The following is a 14,493-nucleotide window of genomic DNA, read 5'->3' as shown; positions in this document are numbered from 1 at the left end:
GGTGTTGGAAGCTGAATGGTAATAGGATGCCTTTTGTAGCTTTCAAGCAACTAGTAGATGATGTTTTGGGAACTTCGTCCGATTTGGATTGGTATCAGGGAGACGACAAGGGATAGCTAAGGCGATGACAGCAAGTTGGAATTGAAATTGTAGTGGTAGCTGAAGGCGTTGATATTAGAGTGAGCTAGGGTATTTCGACAACTATCAAGACAGAGAGAAGACCATCTTCACCATTCATTTTCCCTAGTGTTTTTGGACTCTCCTTGAAACCAATCTCTCTTCTTCCTCTGGCTTGAGAACCCTTCTGTAGCCTTTCTCTTCTTCTCTTCGCCCACCCTCATTTTTTTAGCTCGACAACCCCTCTCTCACTATTCTCTCTGTTGGTCTCTTTCTCAGCTCCAAATCTTAGACTCCTCTCATCTGATGCTCATTCTCCCCTTCTCTCAAAAAATGGGAGCTCTCTCTCTCTCTAATTCTCGACCACCTTCTCCTTCGACCTCCCCCTCTTCAAACTCCTCTCACCCGATCCCTTGTATTGGGAATGGAGTCTTCCATTTATAATAGGAGGGAGGGGGGGTTTGTCAACTTTCAAGATGAAAGAAGGGTTTAAAAGAAAAGGAGGGTTTGGTAACTTGGGGTCCAATGGGGTAATTTGGGATAAAAGGATGATTTGGGTTCAAAGGGTAAATTGGTAATTTGGGGTTCGAAGGGGGTAGGCTTAGAGGGACATTTTGATAATTTGAGGAATGAAGGGCATTTTTGTTGTTTTAGGTTTGAAGGGTATTTTGGTAATTTTGGAAAGTGAAAGGTATTTAGGTAATTTTGTAATAAGGGGCATTTTGGTAATTTAGGGGATGGGGGTATTTTGGGAATTTAGGCATGAGAGGTTTTTTTTCATGATTTGGAAGTAGGGTATTTTGGGTATTTGGAATGGAGGGCATTTTGGTCATTTAGGCAAGGGGTATTTTGGGGATGTGGAAGAAGGGGTATTTTGGTAGCTTGGTCAAGCGTATTTTAGGGATTTTAGAAAAGGAGTATTTTGGAAATTTGGTCGAGGGTATTTTGGTAATTTTAGTTAAGGGAGTATTTTAGGGATTTAGGGAATGAAGGGTATCTTGGGAATTTAGGCACAATGAGGGTATTTAACATGAAGGGGGTATTTTTGGGAATTTGGAGAGAAGGGGTATTTTTGGGCTTTAAGGGTATTAGGTGGGTTCAGCAATGGATTTTAGGGATCTGGGGGTTGAGATTTGGGTTCTTTGGATTCTTTGGGTTTTGGTAGGGTTGGAATGGTTTTATCGGTGTTTGAGGGTGAGTTGGGGGTTTCAGATAGAAGACCGAGTAAAAATCGGGTGCTGACAGGTACCTATTTTGGTGCAACAACTCTACCAAATGATTTTCACACAGTTTGGAATGAGGACTAAGATTTTCATATCAGACAATGCTAAAGAATATTTTGAGAAGGATTTGGCCACATATTTTTTGGAGCATGGTGTGATCCATTAGAGTAGTTGTGCTTATACATGGCAACAAAATGGGGTAGCAGAGATGAAAAACAGACACATTGTGGAGGTGGCAAGAAGTCTTATGGTGTGTGCTTCAGTTCCTGTTCATTTTTGGGAAGATGAAATTCTCACATCTGTGTACTTGATCAACCATGTACCTTCACATATTTTTGGGTTTAAGGTGCCATTTAGTCTTCTATTTCCAAAAGGAGAGATATTCCATATACCTTTGAGAGTTTTTGGATATATTTGTTTTGTTCACATTCTTGGTCCTCATTGTAGGAAGTTGGATCCTAAAGCCAAGAAATGTGTTTTTCTTGGGTATGCTCAAAACCAGAAGGGGTATTGTTGTTATGATCCAATGTCGGGGAGCAGGTTTGTCACTATGGATGTTACCTCTTTTAAGTCTATATTCTTTTTCTTTGGTGCTTTTCCTCAGGGGGAATGTTTTGGGGAGGAGAACTCATAGTCTGTTCCTCCATCTGGTCCATCAGCTCCACCATTAGTTTCACCTGTTGCTCCATCATCAGCTCCTCCAGTCCCACTGCCTGATCTACTACGACCTGCCTCACAGTTCTTTCAGTGCCAATGCAAGAGGGTTGACTCCACACATGCTCTAGTAGGAGAACCTGCGCCACTCTTCGTCTGTCCACCTGGGATTCCAGGTTCGGATGATATAGTTAGTATTTCCCTTGAGCTTGTTTTTGCCTCTAATCCCATTGATGATGTTTTTGTACCTGACATTGCTGTTGCAACTGATCTTAATCTTCCCATTGCACTCTACAAGGGAAAGAGAAAGTGTTCAACCCATCGCATTTCACACCATCTCTCCTATAGTACCCTATCACCTTCCTACTGTGCCTTCCTTTCTTCCCTAGATTTTGTGTCCATACCTAGGAATGTCAGTGAGGTTCTCTTCAAACCTGAGTGGAGAACAACTATGCTAGAAGAAATGGAGGCTTTGCTTAAGAACCAGACATGGGAGATAGTTGATTTTCCTATAGAAAATGAGACAGTTGGGTGTAAATGGGTGTTCACTATGAAGTACAGGGCCGATGGCAGCATAGAGAGGCACAAGGCAAGGTTGGTTGCAAAAGGGTATACATACACCTATGGTATAGATTATTTGGAGACCTTTGCACTAGCGGTTTGAAACAATCACCTAGGGCATGGTTTGACAAGTTTAGAGGGGCATTGATCCATTTTGGATACATATAGACCCAGTCAGTGAAGGGATGAGAGATCCATCATATGGATGGCCGAACCCTACAGGAAGGTTGGGCGAAATTTCAAAAATTTCTCTCTCTCCCATGTGGGAATCACATTCCCTATTTTAGAAAACTGCATTTTCAAGGATCAATCTTGAAACAAACCAGATCAGATTTGAAACCAAAAGGGTAGGAGAGGGATATACCTGATACGGAGTAACAATAACTCCCAATGAAGGTGTTCACGCCCAAGGAGAAGACCAAAGACTGCTTCCACCGAAGATGACACGATGCGAGGTGAAGCAGAATCAACAGGACAGTTCTTTAACAAGAACCGAATTCTTCAACAAGAATATGATGGAGGGCTGGTGAGCACGACTTCAGATTGCCTTTTCTAGCAAAAGGTAATATCAAGAACCGTTCTTGATCACTCCCACTGGTGGAGATCGAACTGGGTAGGGCGGCAAGAGCAGGAAAGAACAAGAGCAGAAGACAAGTGCAATCAAACTGTGTTGTCTCTCTTTGTAATTCAGCAGACTGTGAGATGTATTGGAGGTTTGCCCTGCTCTTCTATTTATAGCCTTAAAGAGAGGATCTCCTAATCCCATTAGGAGTTTCCTAATCCAAATCTTTTATTTGGATCTGGACTCTCTTTAAGAGATAAGGATAATCCCTTATCTTATCTGCAGATAAAGATCAGCCTTCCTAATCAAATTAGGAGTTTCTTGATCCAAATCTTTATTTGGATTTGGACTCTTTGAGTGGATAGGGATAATCCCTTATCCTATCAGCTGATCCAAATCCCAGAACCGCCCCTTATTTAATTAATCTTATTAAGCCAGTTCAAATGGGCTTTAGGCCCATTAAGTCTATGTGCTCACTTAACCTCTTAACCTGCTGCCCAGTTGGCTATCCTTGTATGGCGTGGGACCCAAACATTGATCTACACATCAGCCACATGGGTTCAGCCCAACCTTTGTTGCAAGGCCTGGCCGAATTCACTGTAGGAGACAGTGAACCCCTGAGTCCATCACCATGGGCTCTTAATGGGCCCAACATTTACACTAAATGGTCCTTGGGTCCAACCACCTTATGAAAACCCAATGACTGTGGGCAGATGCAAGATTAGCCCATCAGTTATTGCCCTCAATGGTCTTACACTTAACCTCTCAGCCCATAATGATCAAACACTGCTCGACAAGAGAGGACTTCTCCCTCGGCTACAAGGTACAGTGTTGCACTCTCTACTCACATGGATCCTGGGAATTAAAACCTTTTGCAAACATTTTGAAACCATAACGGTTGAAATCGATTGTCGGTAGTTTTGGTTTCCATCAGAGAGAGTGCATCCCCGATCATTCATTTTGTCCGACAAAGGGGCTGATCCTGTCACTATGATCACCCACTCAGATGAATTCTTAGATTGTCCCAACATACCCAGGTTTTGACCCCCTCTAGGATCTCACTGATTGGCATATCAAAGACAACCCAATCCGACACCTAGTGTAGTATCATAATCGAGTCTAGGGGTCAGGTGTAACATTCCAGTTTTGCTCATCTATCTCCAAGGTCCAGGGCAATATTGGAATTTTGGTCCGGTTCAGGGTTTCAAGAAAAAACCCACACTGCATGTACCTCAGGTCTCACCCTGGCAGCTGAGACAAACCACCCCAACCAACTTGGCGGCACATCAGTGTCAGCCTTGGCAAGATAAATCTCCCTAGATCTATCCAACGGTTGTGAAGATTCTAAACTAACACGAGTCTCATATGTGTCCAGTTTAAGGGTATTACACAGAAACACACCATAATAACATGAATCAAATATGTACTTTATTCATTTACAATAAATGTCATAATGTACATCATTCTGATTGGAGCTAAGGGCATACACTGTCTAATAGTCAGATGACAGTATCTTTGTGAAGAGGAGTGAATCACTTGTGTTAGTATTGATTGTGTATGTGGATGATATAAGGAATGATCTGAGGGAGATTGATGCACTCAAGAAGTCACTGCAGCAAGAGTTTGAGATTAAGGATCTAGGTGAACTAAAATATTTCTTGGGGATTGAGGTTGCAAGATCCAAGCATGGGATATTCATTCTCTTAGAGGAAGTACGTATAAGACTTACTACAGGAAACTAGGAAGCTAGGAGTTAAACTAGCTGATACTCCTATTGATCCAAACCACAAGATTAATGCTTTGTATGGAGAATTGGTTAAGGATGTGGGGAGATATCAGAGGATGGTAGGCCGGCTACTATACTTGTGCATGTCACGCCCAGACATTTCCTATGCTATGAGTGTTGTGAGTCAATATATGCATGCTCCTTGGGTTTAGCACTAGGAAGCCATTGATAGGATCCTTGCATACCTAAAGAACCATCCTGGTTGAGGAATTTTATTCACAGACCATGGGAATTTGAAACTGGAGTCTTATACAGATGCAGATTGGGCAGGTTGCCTAGATGACAGGAGATCCAAATCAGGGGTGTATACCTTTGGGGGGGGATCTGGTTTCATGGAAAAGTAAAAAATAGTCGGTGGTGGCAAGATCAAGTGTAGAAGCCGAATATAGATCTATAACCCATGGTGTCTTAGAATTACTTTGGGTTAGATCCTTGCTGAGTGAGATTGGGATAGATACGGAGGAGCCCATGATGCTATATTGTGACAACCAAGCTGTAATCAATATTGTCCACAATCCAGTCCAGCACGATGGGACAAAACACATTGAAGTTGATAGACACTTCATAAGAGAAAGGGTGATAGCTAGAGAAGTCTTCATGCCTTATGTCACCACTGAGTTATTGTTGATTGATGTCTTCACCAAAGGGGTTGCAAAGAACAAGCTTGAACATGACCTAGGCAAGTTGGGAATGTGTGACATTTACTCCCAACTTCAGGGGGAGTATTGAGGATTTTGTGTAGATTTATTGGTTAATTTGTTTATTATTTAGTTAGGGAGTGGGGAACACAAAACACTTGTTGGCACCCTTTAGAGTGGTATTTTTAAGTCTTTTATTGAGTTTATTTTTGGGTTACCCACCCTATAAGGGCATATTAGTCATTATACATAATTTTTACTTAAAGTATAAATATCAATAAGAGGGGGCGGCCAGATCTGAATGCTCTCTTATTCTTTTCTCCATTCTCTCTCTTCTTCTTCTCTTTTCTCACAAAAACTTATTTTCTTCTTCTTTCTCTACAATTTTTTGTTTCTACAAATTTCTACTAAAACAAACAACCTCCAAAACTCAAAGTGATAAAACCAAGGCCACCTGGATTCAAAAATAGAACCTAGAATCCAAAATCTCAAACAAGGAGACTACTAAAGCCACAAACCAGCACAACCATAAACCACACGACTCAAGAACAAAAAAAAAAAAAGAATCTCCAGGATAGCATAATCAAAACAATTCAAACCTTCGAGACAGCAGCAGAAATCCTTGAAGGACCAACACCAAAATCTCTCAAACATTGCATCCTGCAAATCAATGACCACTAAAGCTTCTAGAGTTTTTCCTAGTCTTCACAACCTTCTTGATTGGTTTAATCCCAAAAAGGCCCCCTTATAGCCTAGAAAAAGCCTTTGAAACCATAATATCTTGTTGTTTCCTTTGTCTCTTAAGCCTTCTATTTGCTAGAGTATTTTTTTTGGAATTCCAATGAACATGAGGGTTTCTCATTAATCCTTTCCAATTCTATCACTGTGTTTTTCTCAAAGAGCTGGGCATCAACCAAAGCTTCACTCTTTTCACCAAGTCCTCTACCAAATTAGATGTAGTTGAGCTATTGTGGCCTTCATTGACTAGTGGAGCCTGCGCTTGAAGACCTCCATCACTCTCCCTAACAGGCAACACGTAACTTTCCTCCAATTCTTTGAACATCCTCCTAGTAAAAGATTCACCTCCCAAAACAAGCAAGCCTAGAGTTTTATTTACCTTTACAACCGTTTCTGCAAACTTAGTTATATCAATATCTTTATCTTTATCAATCTGATGCGTTTTGTCCATATAAACTTCTTCTTCATCCTCTTCACATAGGCTTTCTTCTTCATCTGAAGAAAAAACATCATCTTGACTCCTTTCAATTTCAATCTCCGTCAAAGGCCTTGTTCTATAAGATCTTTTCCTGTTTTAAACTTTCGAACTCCCAAAAAATTTGTCTTTGTCTTTGTCTTTAGTTTTTCCTTTGACCTTGAGCTCCTTCTCCTTCAGGATAACACTCAGAAGCCAAACAAGACTGCAGGTCCTTCACTTTTTTCCTTCATCAACCTCAGAATTCAGCACTAGGATTTGATCCATACCCTTTGTTAAACAAAATTCAAAATGCAACTCCTTCGATTGTTTACATTCAGGATTTATCCCCAGATTAAGCTCAGAAAAATAAAAAGGATCGAAATATCCTCCCTTCGGAGCACACTGTTGCTCCAACATAAAACACTTGAGGGAGATGTAATCAATAAACTCTCTCTGCCCACAAGAGTAAAAAAAGTGTTTTCCTTACTTTTTGAAGTGTTTTAAAAGCATAAGGCGCAAAAAAAGCACAAGGGTCAATTTGCACCCGAGGTGCACACCTTTTTGAAGCAAGGCACAGAAATACAAAAACAAAATGCTAAAAAATAAAAAAAAGTCAGAAAATCCAAAAAAATGTCAAAAAATTCAAAAAAAGAAAATATTAAACATAATATTGATAAAAATATAAACTTAAATTTTAAAATAAATGCTTTAAAAAAACCTATTATCTAAAATTTAAATACATAAACATAACATGTAATGCATATTCAAATGAAAATTTAAAAATAAAATAGAACATATAAAGCATTTTCAAGCTTGTAAAACCCACAATCTCTTTTTTTTTTCCTCAATTGCATTACTTTAAGTAGCTAATATGATGTAAAACATATTGCATTCCTGATTCTATGCTTTGTACCACGCCCCTTGAGGCAAGCCCAAACAAGTCCATTTTAGGGTCTTAAATTCTTAATTCTCACATAAAAAATAATGATCATATAACTATAATTGCCTTTTAAGAAGATATTTTATTAGAATGAATGAATGAACAACATTAGCCTATGTCTTTGCACATGGCTTCTTGAAAATTGTTGGTTTTCTTGGATAGGAGCTCTCCTACCCTCAATTGGTTCACCATTAGTATAGATGTACCTTGTAACAAAGCATTTGTAGTCACCTCTCCGAAAACGTTCATCGTCTTCCCTTGAGGTCACCTCGAGACCTCTTCAGAAATCTCTACAACCTCTTAAGTTTTGGCTTGTTGTCGAATGATCTCTATTTGAGAAAGAAATGGGGTTGGACATTGACAGGGTTGATCCGGTTTTTGAACTGGCCCTACTCGAACCAACACAACAAACCCCATCTACTATAAGAAACTTTATGGGTTCCTTCTTCTCCCAGCCCTTTCCCTTGCTAAGGCCTCTTCCATGTCCTCTCTCCACCTGAAACTGAATAGGAAAAGAGACACTCCCAACCTTCGAACACAGGAGAGGCTGGTTTCTCCACTCATTACTCGCCCAATCCTCCACCTCTCTTATATCAGGGTCCAAGTGAACAAACTCACCTACTAAGCATCTCTTTAGAAATTCCAATCTTTCTCCCACCTTACCTACTTCCATGACTGACACAACCTTTGTCGACAATGACATTGGAACTAGAATCAACACTGCTATCAGTACCAAATTTTCTGATCAGAGTCTCCTAATCTCAATCTTAGTTTAAGAATCACTGTTCACCGCCGTCGCTCCATTGCTCACCTCAAATGCTGAAACTTATCCACCATTGCAGGCCAACTCTTGTTCTGTTTGTCAGAGCTTTCGCTCTTCAACTATCTTACCTATTTCTGTAACCATATTACATGAATCTTTCTATGTTCACTATTCAAGGTAGTGAACTTTGCCCATATTTTGGAGGCCCGCTTTATTGTCATTAATGCCGATCAACTCATTGACCATTGCCTATGTAAAGAAGCTCAGTGGATTAATATCCATCAATTTCAAATTTCAAACTTATATTTTCGAGGTTCTACTTCTTTATAAAGAAGAACAAAAAGAAAAAAATTACAACTAAAGCTCCCACTGACATGACTAAAGTTTGGAGTGTCTATTGATCCAGCAATGAAGTAAGAGCTAACAGTGTTGTCTCGCCTATCAATGACTAACAAAAGAGGAGAAACTTCTGTTGCTCTGAAGCAAAAAGAGAGCATTCTCCTCTATTTTATCTAATTGATGCTAATGGTCAAATGCTAATATAGCCAACTTTTTAATATATATTTGATATTGAAGTTTCTAGATTAAGTATGGCTGAGATGGGTTGAGTAGAGTATCGAGGTTGTTAATTGTTCCTTGACCACCTAATACTTTATATTCACATTGTATTTTTTTTTCATTTTTCTGATAGCCTAAAGGGCATGAGTTCCTCCTGGGCAGTTCCTTTATTTGTTTATTTTTAAAATTCAAAGTTTTCACTTCTTGGTGATCCATACTCTGCAATTATCTTTCATAATATGGACTGTGATTGCAGGACATTTTCTACTCAGCCATCTCAGTTTTCTTTCATGCATATCTATGGACGACGTGCACAACTAACTGGTTCTGTTATTATTGATGGTGAGTGGCTTCATCTTCACCTCTGTAAAGAATCCTGGTAGATGGTGGATATCCATCTGTTTTTTCCTTTGACTTTTCTATAAAAAATCATTTTTTTTAATCTTCAATTGTTGTTTTATTTTTCCTTTTCATTTTGTTGCAAAGGTGGTTCTGGCTATTGCAAGTTCGGTTGGAGTAAATATGCCTGTCCATCTGGCCGGTCAGCAACGTTTTTGGTGAGATTGCTTCTATTGCTGGACATTGTTTTGAATCAATTTCTATAAAATACTTCCTGAATTTTAGTTGTTTTGAGTCCTCCATTTTTGGCTGTAATGGTTTTAAACAGGACAATCAGCATTGTTAACCCAATAGGTTCTAAAGTTTTACCTGATATGCAGGAATTTGGGAACATTGAATCTCCAATGTACTCTAGACTCCGACATTTTTATGCAACAATTTTCAGCAGGTATGCAGTCTCTTTTTTGGGGGAGGGGGGTGGATGGGTAGGAGGGATATTGAGTTATGCCGTGTTTATCTCAATTCTATGGATTTTGCAATCTTATTTGTTTTTACTATCATTGATCATCTGTTATTCAAGCCATATTTTTCTTATAGGCAACAGGTAATAAAATTGCTTGAGTTTATATGAAATATCCATTCTACTATACTTTAGATCCCTCTACAAGAAGATCTACATCAGGTCCAAAAATATGTTGAACCCAGCGCTATATACCAAGACAACAAAAATTACTTTGGATCCCTCTACACGAAGATATCCATCAGGTCCAAAAATTATATTGAACCCTGCACTATATCACAAGACAGCAAAATAAAACCACAAACATTTAGCATTTCACTATCTTATCCAAAATTTCCTTAATATCCATCCTGGGCTTGTCTTTAAATTGCTTAAAAATTAGGGAAGATTTTTTTGATTTTTTTTTTCTTTAGGGGTTGTGTCTAGTCGGTCCCCGAACTTTAAAACATGTCTCTGCAGTACCCTGAACTTTCAAAATGTGTCTAATAGGTCCCTACCATTAACAGTCCGTTAGTTACTTTTGAAAATGTCAAAACTACCCTTCTAAAGAACACTGTTTATTGTCTTCTACCTTGAGACCAACCAAATACCGATGACGGCTCAAACCGCCATTGCACCTTGATGATTTGGTAACGCTCTCTCTATTCTGCTTTCATTTCTTCTTCTTCTTCTTCTTCTCTCTCTCTCTCTCTCTCTCTCTTGTAAGGCTGGTGGGAACAACGATACCTTGAGTGTTCTCGAAAGAAAGCCTGATGTAGTGGAGAGCTTTCAGTAAGTCCTCTTAGATTTGTCCTTTGTTCCCTGTAGCTTTTTTTTTTTCCCTGTGGGACCAGGTAACCATGGTTATGACAGAGGAAAGAGGGATGGTAATAAGGACTTTAGGAGGAACGATAAGAGACAGAGAGAAGAGGTGATGAAATGAAATTTGACAATGGAGCAACATCTTGATCAAGTAGCCGCAAGGAAGAAGAAATGGGAGCATGAGTTTCTTGGTTGGTGAGTCATATCCCGGTTAGAATAAGTAGCAAAGACTTCAAAGGTGGGAAGCTCTATTTGAAAAAGGGGGAGGTCGTGGATGTTGTAGGACCAACAACATGTGATATTGTCCATGGACGAGAGCAGAGAGCTTATCCAGTGTGTGGATCAGGAAATTTTGGACACTGCGCTTCCGAAGTGTGGGGATCCAGTTCTGGTTCTGTATGGGAAACATAAGGGTGTATTTGGAAACCTAGTGGGGAGAGACACTGAGAGTGAAACCGGTGTCATCCGAGATGCTTATACTCATGCATTGCTCATCCAAGATTCTGTTATATTAGCACTGGATTGAGGCTCTGAAACATACCTATTTAATTATTTAATGGGGCTGCCTTTTAGTGATAGGTAATTTAGCTTTCAACTTCATGGTGATTGCTCCTTCAATGCCCGGAAAAGTCAAGTTGTAGAAATTGGGCAGTTGTTATTCACAGGATAGATGAAGAATTTGTTTTTTTTAATCTCAATATGCATTACCATATATTCAATGATTTGAAGTAGTGGGCTTGGGAGTACATCTGCTTGACAATGTGACTGTTCTTGGTTTTGTTTTTCCACCACAGAGTTTCTTTTCTAGAGTCCAAACAGCTGGGATTGGTCAATATACATTATGAAGCTCCTGTTATCACAAACTCACTTATGGATTTAATTGCCTAATGACTAGAGTCTTTGTTAGTGTAAGAAGAAACGGAGGATAATAAACGAGCAAACTCAGCCCCATACAGGAAACCATACCAATGGCAGTTTCAGCCATTGCCGGAACTTGGTCAATTTCTGGCACCTTTGTCCATTTGTTCAAATCTGTTCCTGGCACTGTCGTCAGTCCCCGGCACCATCATAGCAATGGCACAGCTGTTTAGTCTCAAGGTACAAGACAATGAACAGTATCTTCTTTTAAGGGTAGTTTTGACATTTTAAACGTTTTAAGTGGCACATGTTGTCACATGATACAGATAACCGACAGACTGTTAATGGCAGGGACCTATTAGACACGCTTTGAAAGTTCAGGGTACTGCAGAGACACGTTTTAAAGTTAGGGGACCGACTAGATACAACCCCTACAAATTCTTGGAAGTTGTGTTGGCTTGTTTTTGAAATAACTTTTTATTCCTCTCTTTCTAAATATCCTGAAAACTGCAAAGGGGGTAATTATCCTTGGTATCACTCCCTTTTACTCAAGCTCTTATATTAGGCCAATGCTGAATTGTAAGAAGAGTACATGAAGTTAAAATCTAATCAACTTTGAAGTTGAACAAGAAGAAAATATTGGGAGGACCTACAATTTTACAAATACTTGGTGGGTGCTGAAATTATGGGAGTGATGTAAAATGCAAGAAAAATTTGGATAAAACTTTATTAAGGATGGAAGAATGGGCTTGGGCTTGGGTTCTGATATAGGGAGGTCTAATAAAGTATATCAAAGGGTTTAGAATAGGCTTACTGGATTAGAATCGCAAGTGTCACTTCTATAGTGAGAAAATAGAAGAAAAAACCTGCAATGGCAGAACTTTTTGATTGGTATCTGCAATAGCATAATTCTTGAGAGAAAAATGAGAGAATTGTAATATCTTGCAATCTAGGAGGAATTTTCAAAATGATCAATAGTTATTGTGGGGAAAGACAATTAATAAGGGAGAGCTAGTATAGGAAGAAACTTGGTTGGGTTTTTCTAGGTCTTCTGGGTCAGGTGATTTCTAGAAAAAGATTTCTCTTAAGCTGTGTTTGGTTTGAAGGAAAAAGTAGGGAAAGGAAGGGAAATTTAGGGAAACCTTTACAAACCTTGTATAGGTTTCCCTATGTTTCCCTTCCTTTCACTACCTTTTCCTTCAAACCAAACATAGCCTTAGGGTTTTGGTAGATGTGCTAAAATCATCCAGATTTTTTATATAAAATATATTGCCCAGGCATCTCTTCAGTCTTTGTAGTTACTCTTACAGGGTGTGGTCCCATGTTTTAAGACTGTATGATATGAGTTGAACGACTTCCCCAGACCTTTCTTCCTTATTGTCTTCTTGGCGTGGGCAGGCCTTCTCTAAGAGTGATAAGGTGCTGTGGAAAGTTTTACCTATGGTGCTTTGTTGGTGCATTTGGAAAGAGTGGAACAGCCGCTTGTTTGAAGATCATGCTTGTCCTTCAGAGAAATTATGCATGATTGCTGAAAGATTTCATTGATAAAAAAGGATTGCTGAAAGGATTTTGTTCAAATGGATTTCCATTAGTCATCTTTTCAGGGGTTTTCAATTTAGGCACTTGTGGATCATTGGGGAGCTATTCTGTGGGAAAATGATTTTATTGTGTAATGTATTGTCTGTTGACTCTTCTTTCCTTGTGGTCGGCTGCTGAGGAAATCTTTCACTCAGCAGTCCTTATTATATTTTCTTTAATGAAACCAATCGTTTCTTAAAAAAAAGGACAGGCAATGCATAGATGTGTGGCTAGTCTCCAAGACAACAACGCATTCTACTATCGCCCAGCCTCGAATTAGTGTCTTGACACCAATGTTTTTGATGAAACCCAAGAGAATTAGAAGAGAAAAATATAGAAGCTTACTTGGGCAGATTGTTTAAATGAATTTTATGCCTTTGATTTGATAGAACAGCAGCTGAGGTCACTAACCTGCAGAGAAGAGAACATCAAAGAGAGAAGGGAGAGGTATGGGAAGGTATGAAGTAGGGCTTAAAAATCAATCAATTTTCTCAAACTGGATCCTATACATCACTTTCTGTTCATATTGATGCAACCATACACACACACACACGCACAGATATATATATACTACAAAACCAGAATTGCCAACACACCCCTAATGCTGAAAATTTAAATACAAAAGAGACTCTAAAACTGAAAACTAATGATTCAAATCCCTAAAAAACATTGCTATCTGACATGGAATATTGACTAGAATCATGGTTAGTCCCAAAAAAAAAAACTCCTAGAACCTAATATTAGAAAATTTAGAAAATAAACAAAACTCTAGGTCCAATTTAAGATCACTCTGATGCATAGATCCATTTCTTAATACTTATCTGAAAAAAAAGAGACGTTTCTTAAGCGTCTTTTGAAACACAGCATTCAACAATTCAAAAAACATATAATTGTAACCCCTTACATTTATTGCACAAGGCATACTTATTAGTCAACCTGAAACTTAAGTTTTTCTATGGTGAGAACCTTTTTGATCACCACGAACTAGGTGAAAACTTCCACTCTTAAGAATTGGAAACCCCAGATTTTTCCTATCTCTTTATGAGATACAATATGTCTCCCTTAATGTCTTTTGAAATGCAGCACTCAACAGTTCAAAAAACATATAGTTGCAACCCCTTACATCTATCGCACAGGACATACTTGTTCAGAATGTATTGTGGAAAAGGGTATTTTAGTCTTTTTATCCTTTTTTGTATTTGGGCACCCATTCAAGGGCCTTTTATGTAAATTATATATTTTAATATAAAAGGCTCTTTTTGAGGTGTGAACAACTACTCACCCCTTTCTCTTGAAACCCTCTTCTCCTTCTCTTCTCTTCTATTTTCTTCTTTTCTCTTCTTCCTCCTTCACTTCTCATCTTGCAACTTGGTATCAGAGCTCTTCTGGGACCTTAGAAG

At 38.9% G+C, this 14,493-nt stretch overlaps 1 protein-coding gene across 4 annotated transcripts in view; it reads left to right on the top strand.

Moving 5' to 3' along the window:
* Positions 1–14,493, top strand: part of ARP8 (actin-related protein 8) — a 111,331-nt gene that overhangs the window by 12,181 nt on the left and 84,657 nt on the right. For all 4 annotated transcript variants that reach the window (XM_010254606.3, XM_010254605.3, XM_088894432.1 and 1 more), the window contains 3 exons: positions 9,254–9,339; positions 9,484–9,554; positions 9,717–9,784. In XM_010254606.3, coding sequence (XP_010252908.1) covers positions 9,254–9,339; positions 9,484–9,554; positions 9,717–9,784 — 225 coding nt within the window. The remainder of the gene's footprint in view (positions 1–9,253; positions 9,340–9,483; positions 9,555–9,716; positions 9,785–14,493) is intronic.

Source organism: Nelumbo nucifera, chromosome 1 (genome assembly GCF_055504915.1).
Source record: "Nelumbo nucifera cultivar China Antique chromosome 1, China Antique-T2T, whole genome shotgun sequence".
NCBI lineage: Eukaryota > Viridiplantae > Streptophyta > Magnoliopsida > Proteales > Nelumbonaceae > Nelumbo > Nelumbo nucifera.
This window is presented reverse-complemented; position numbering and strand designations above follow the sequence as displayed.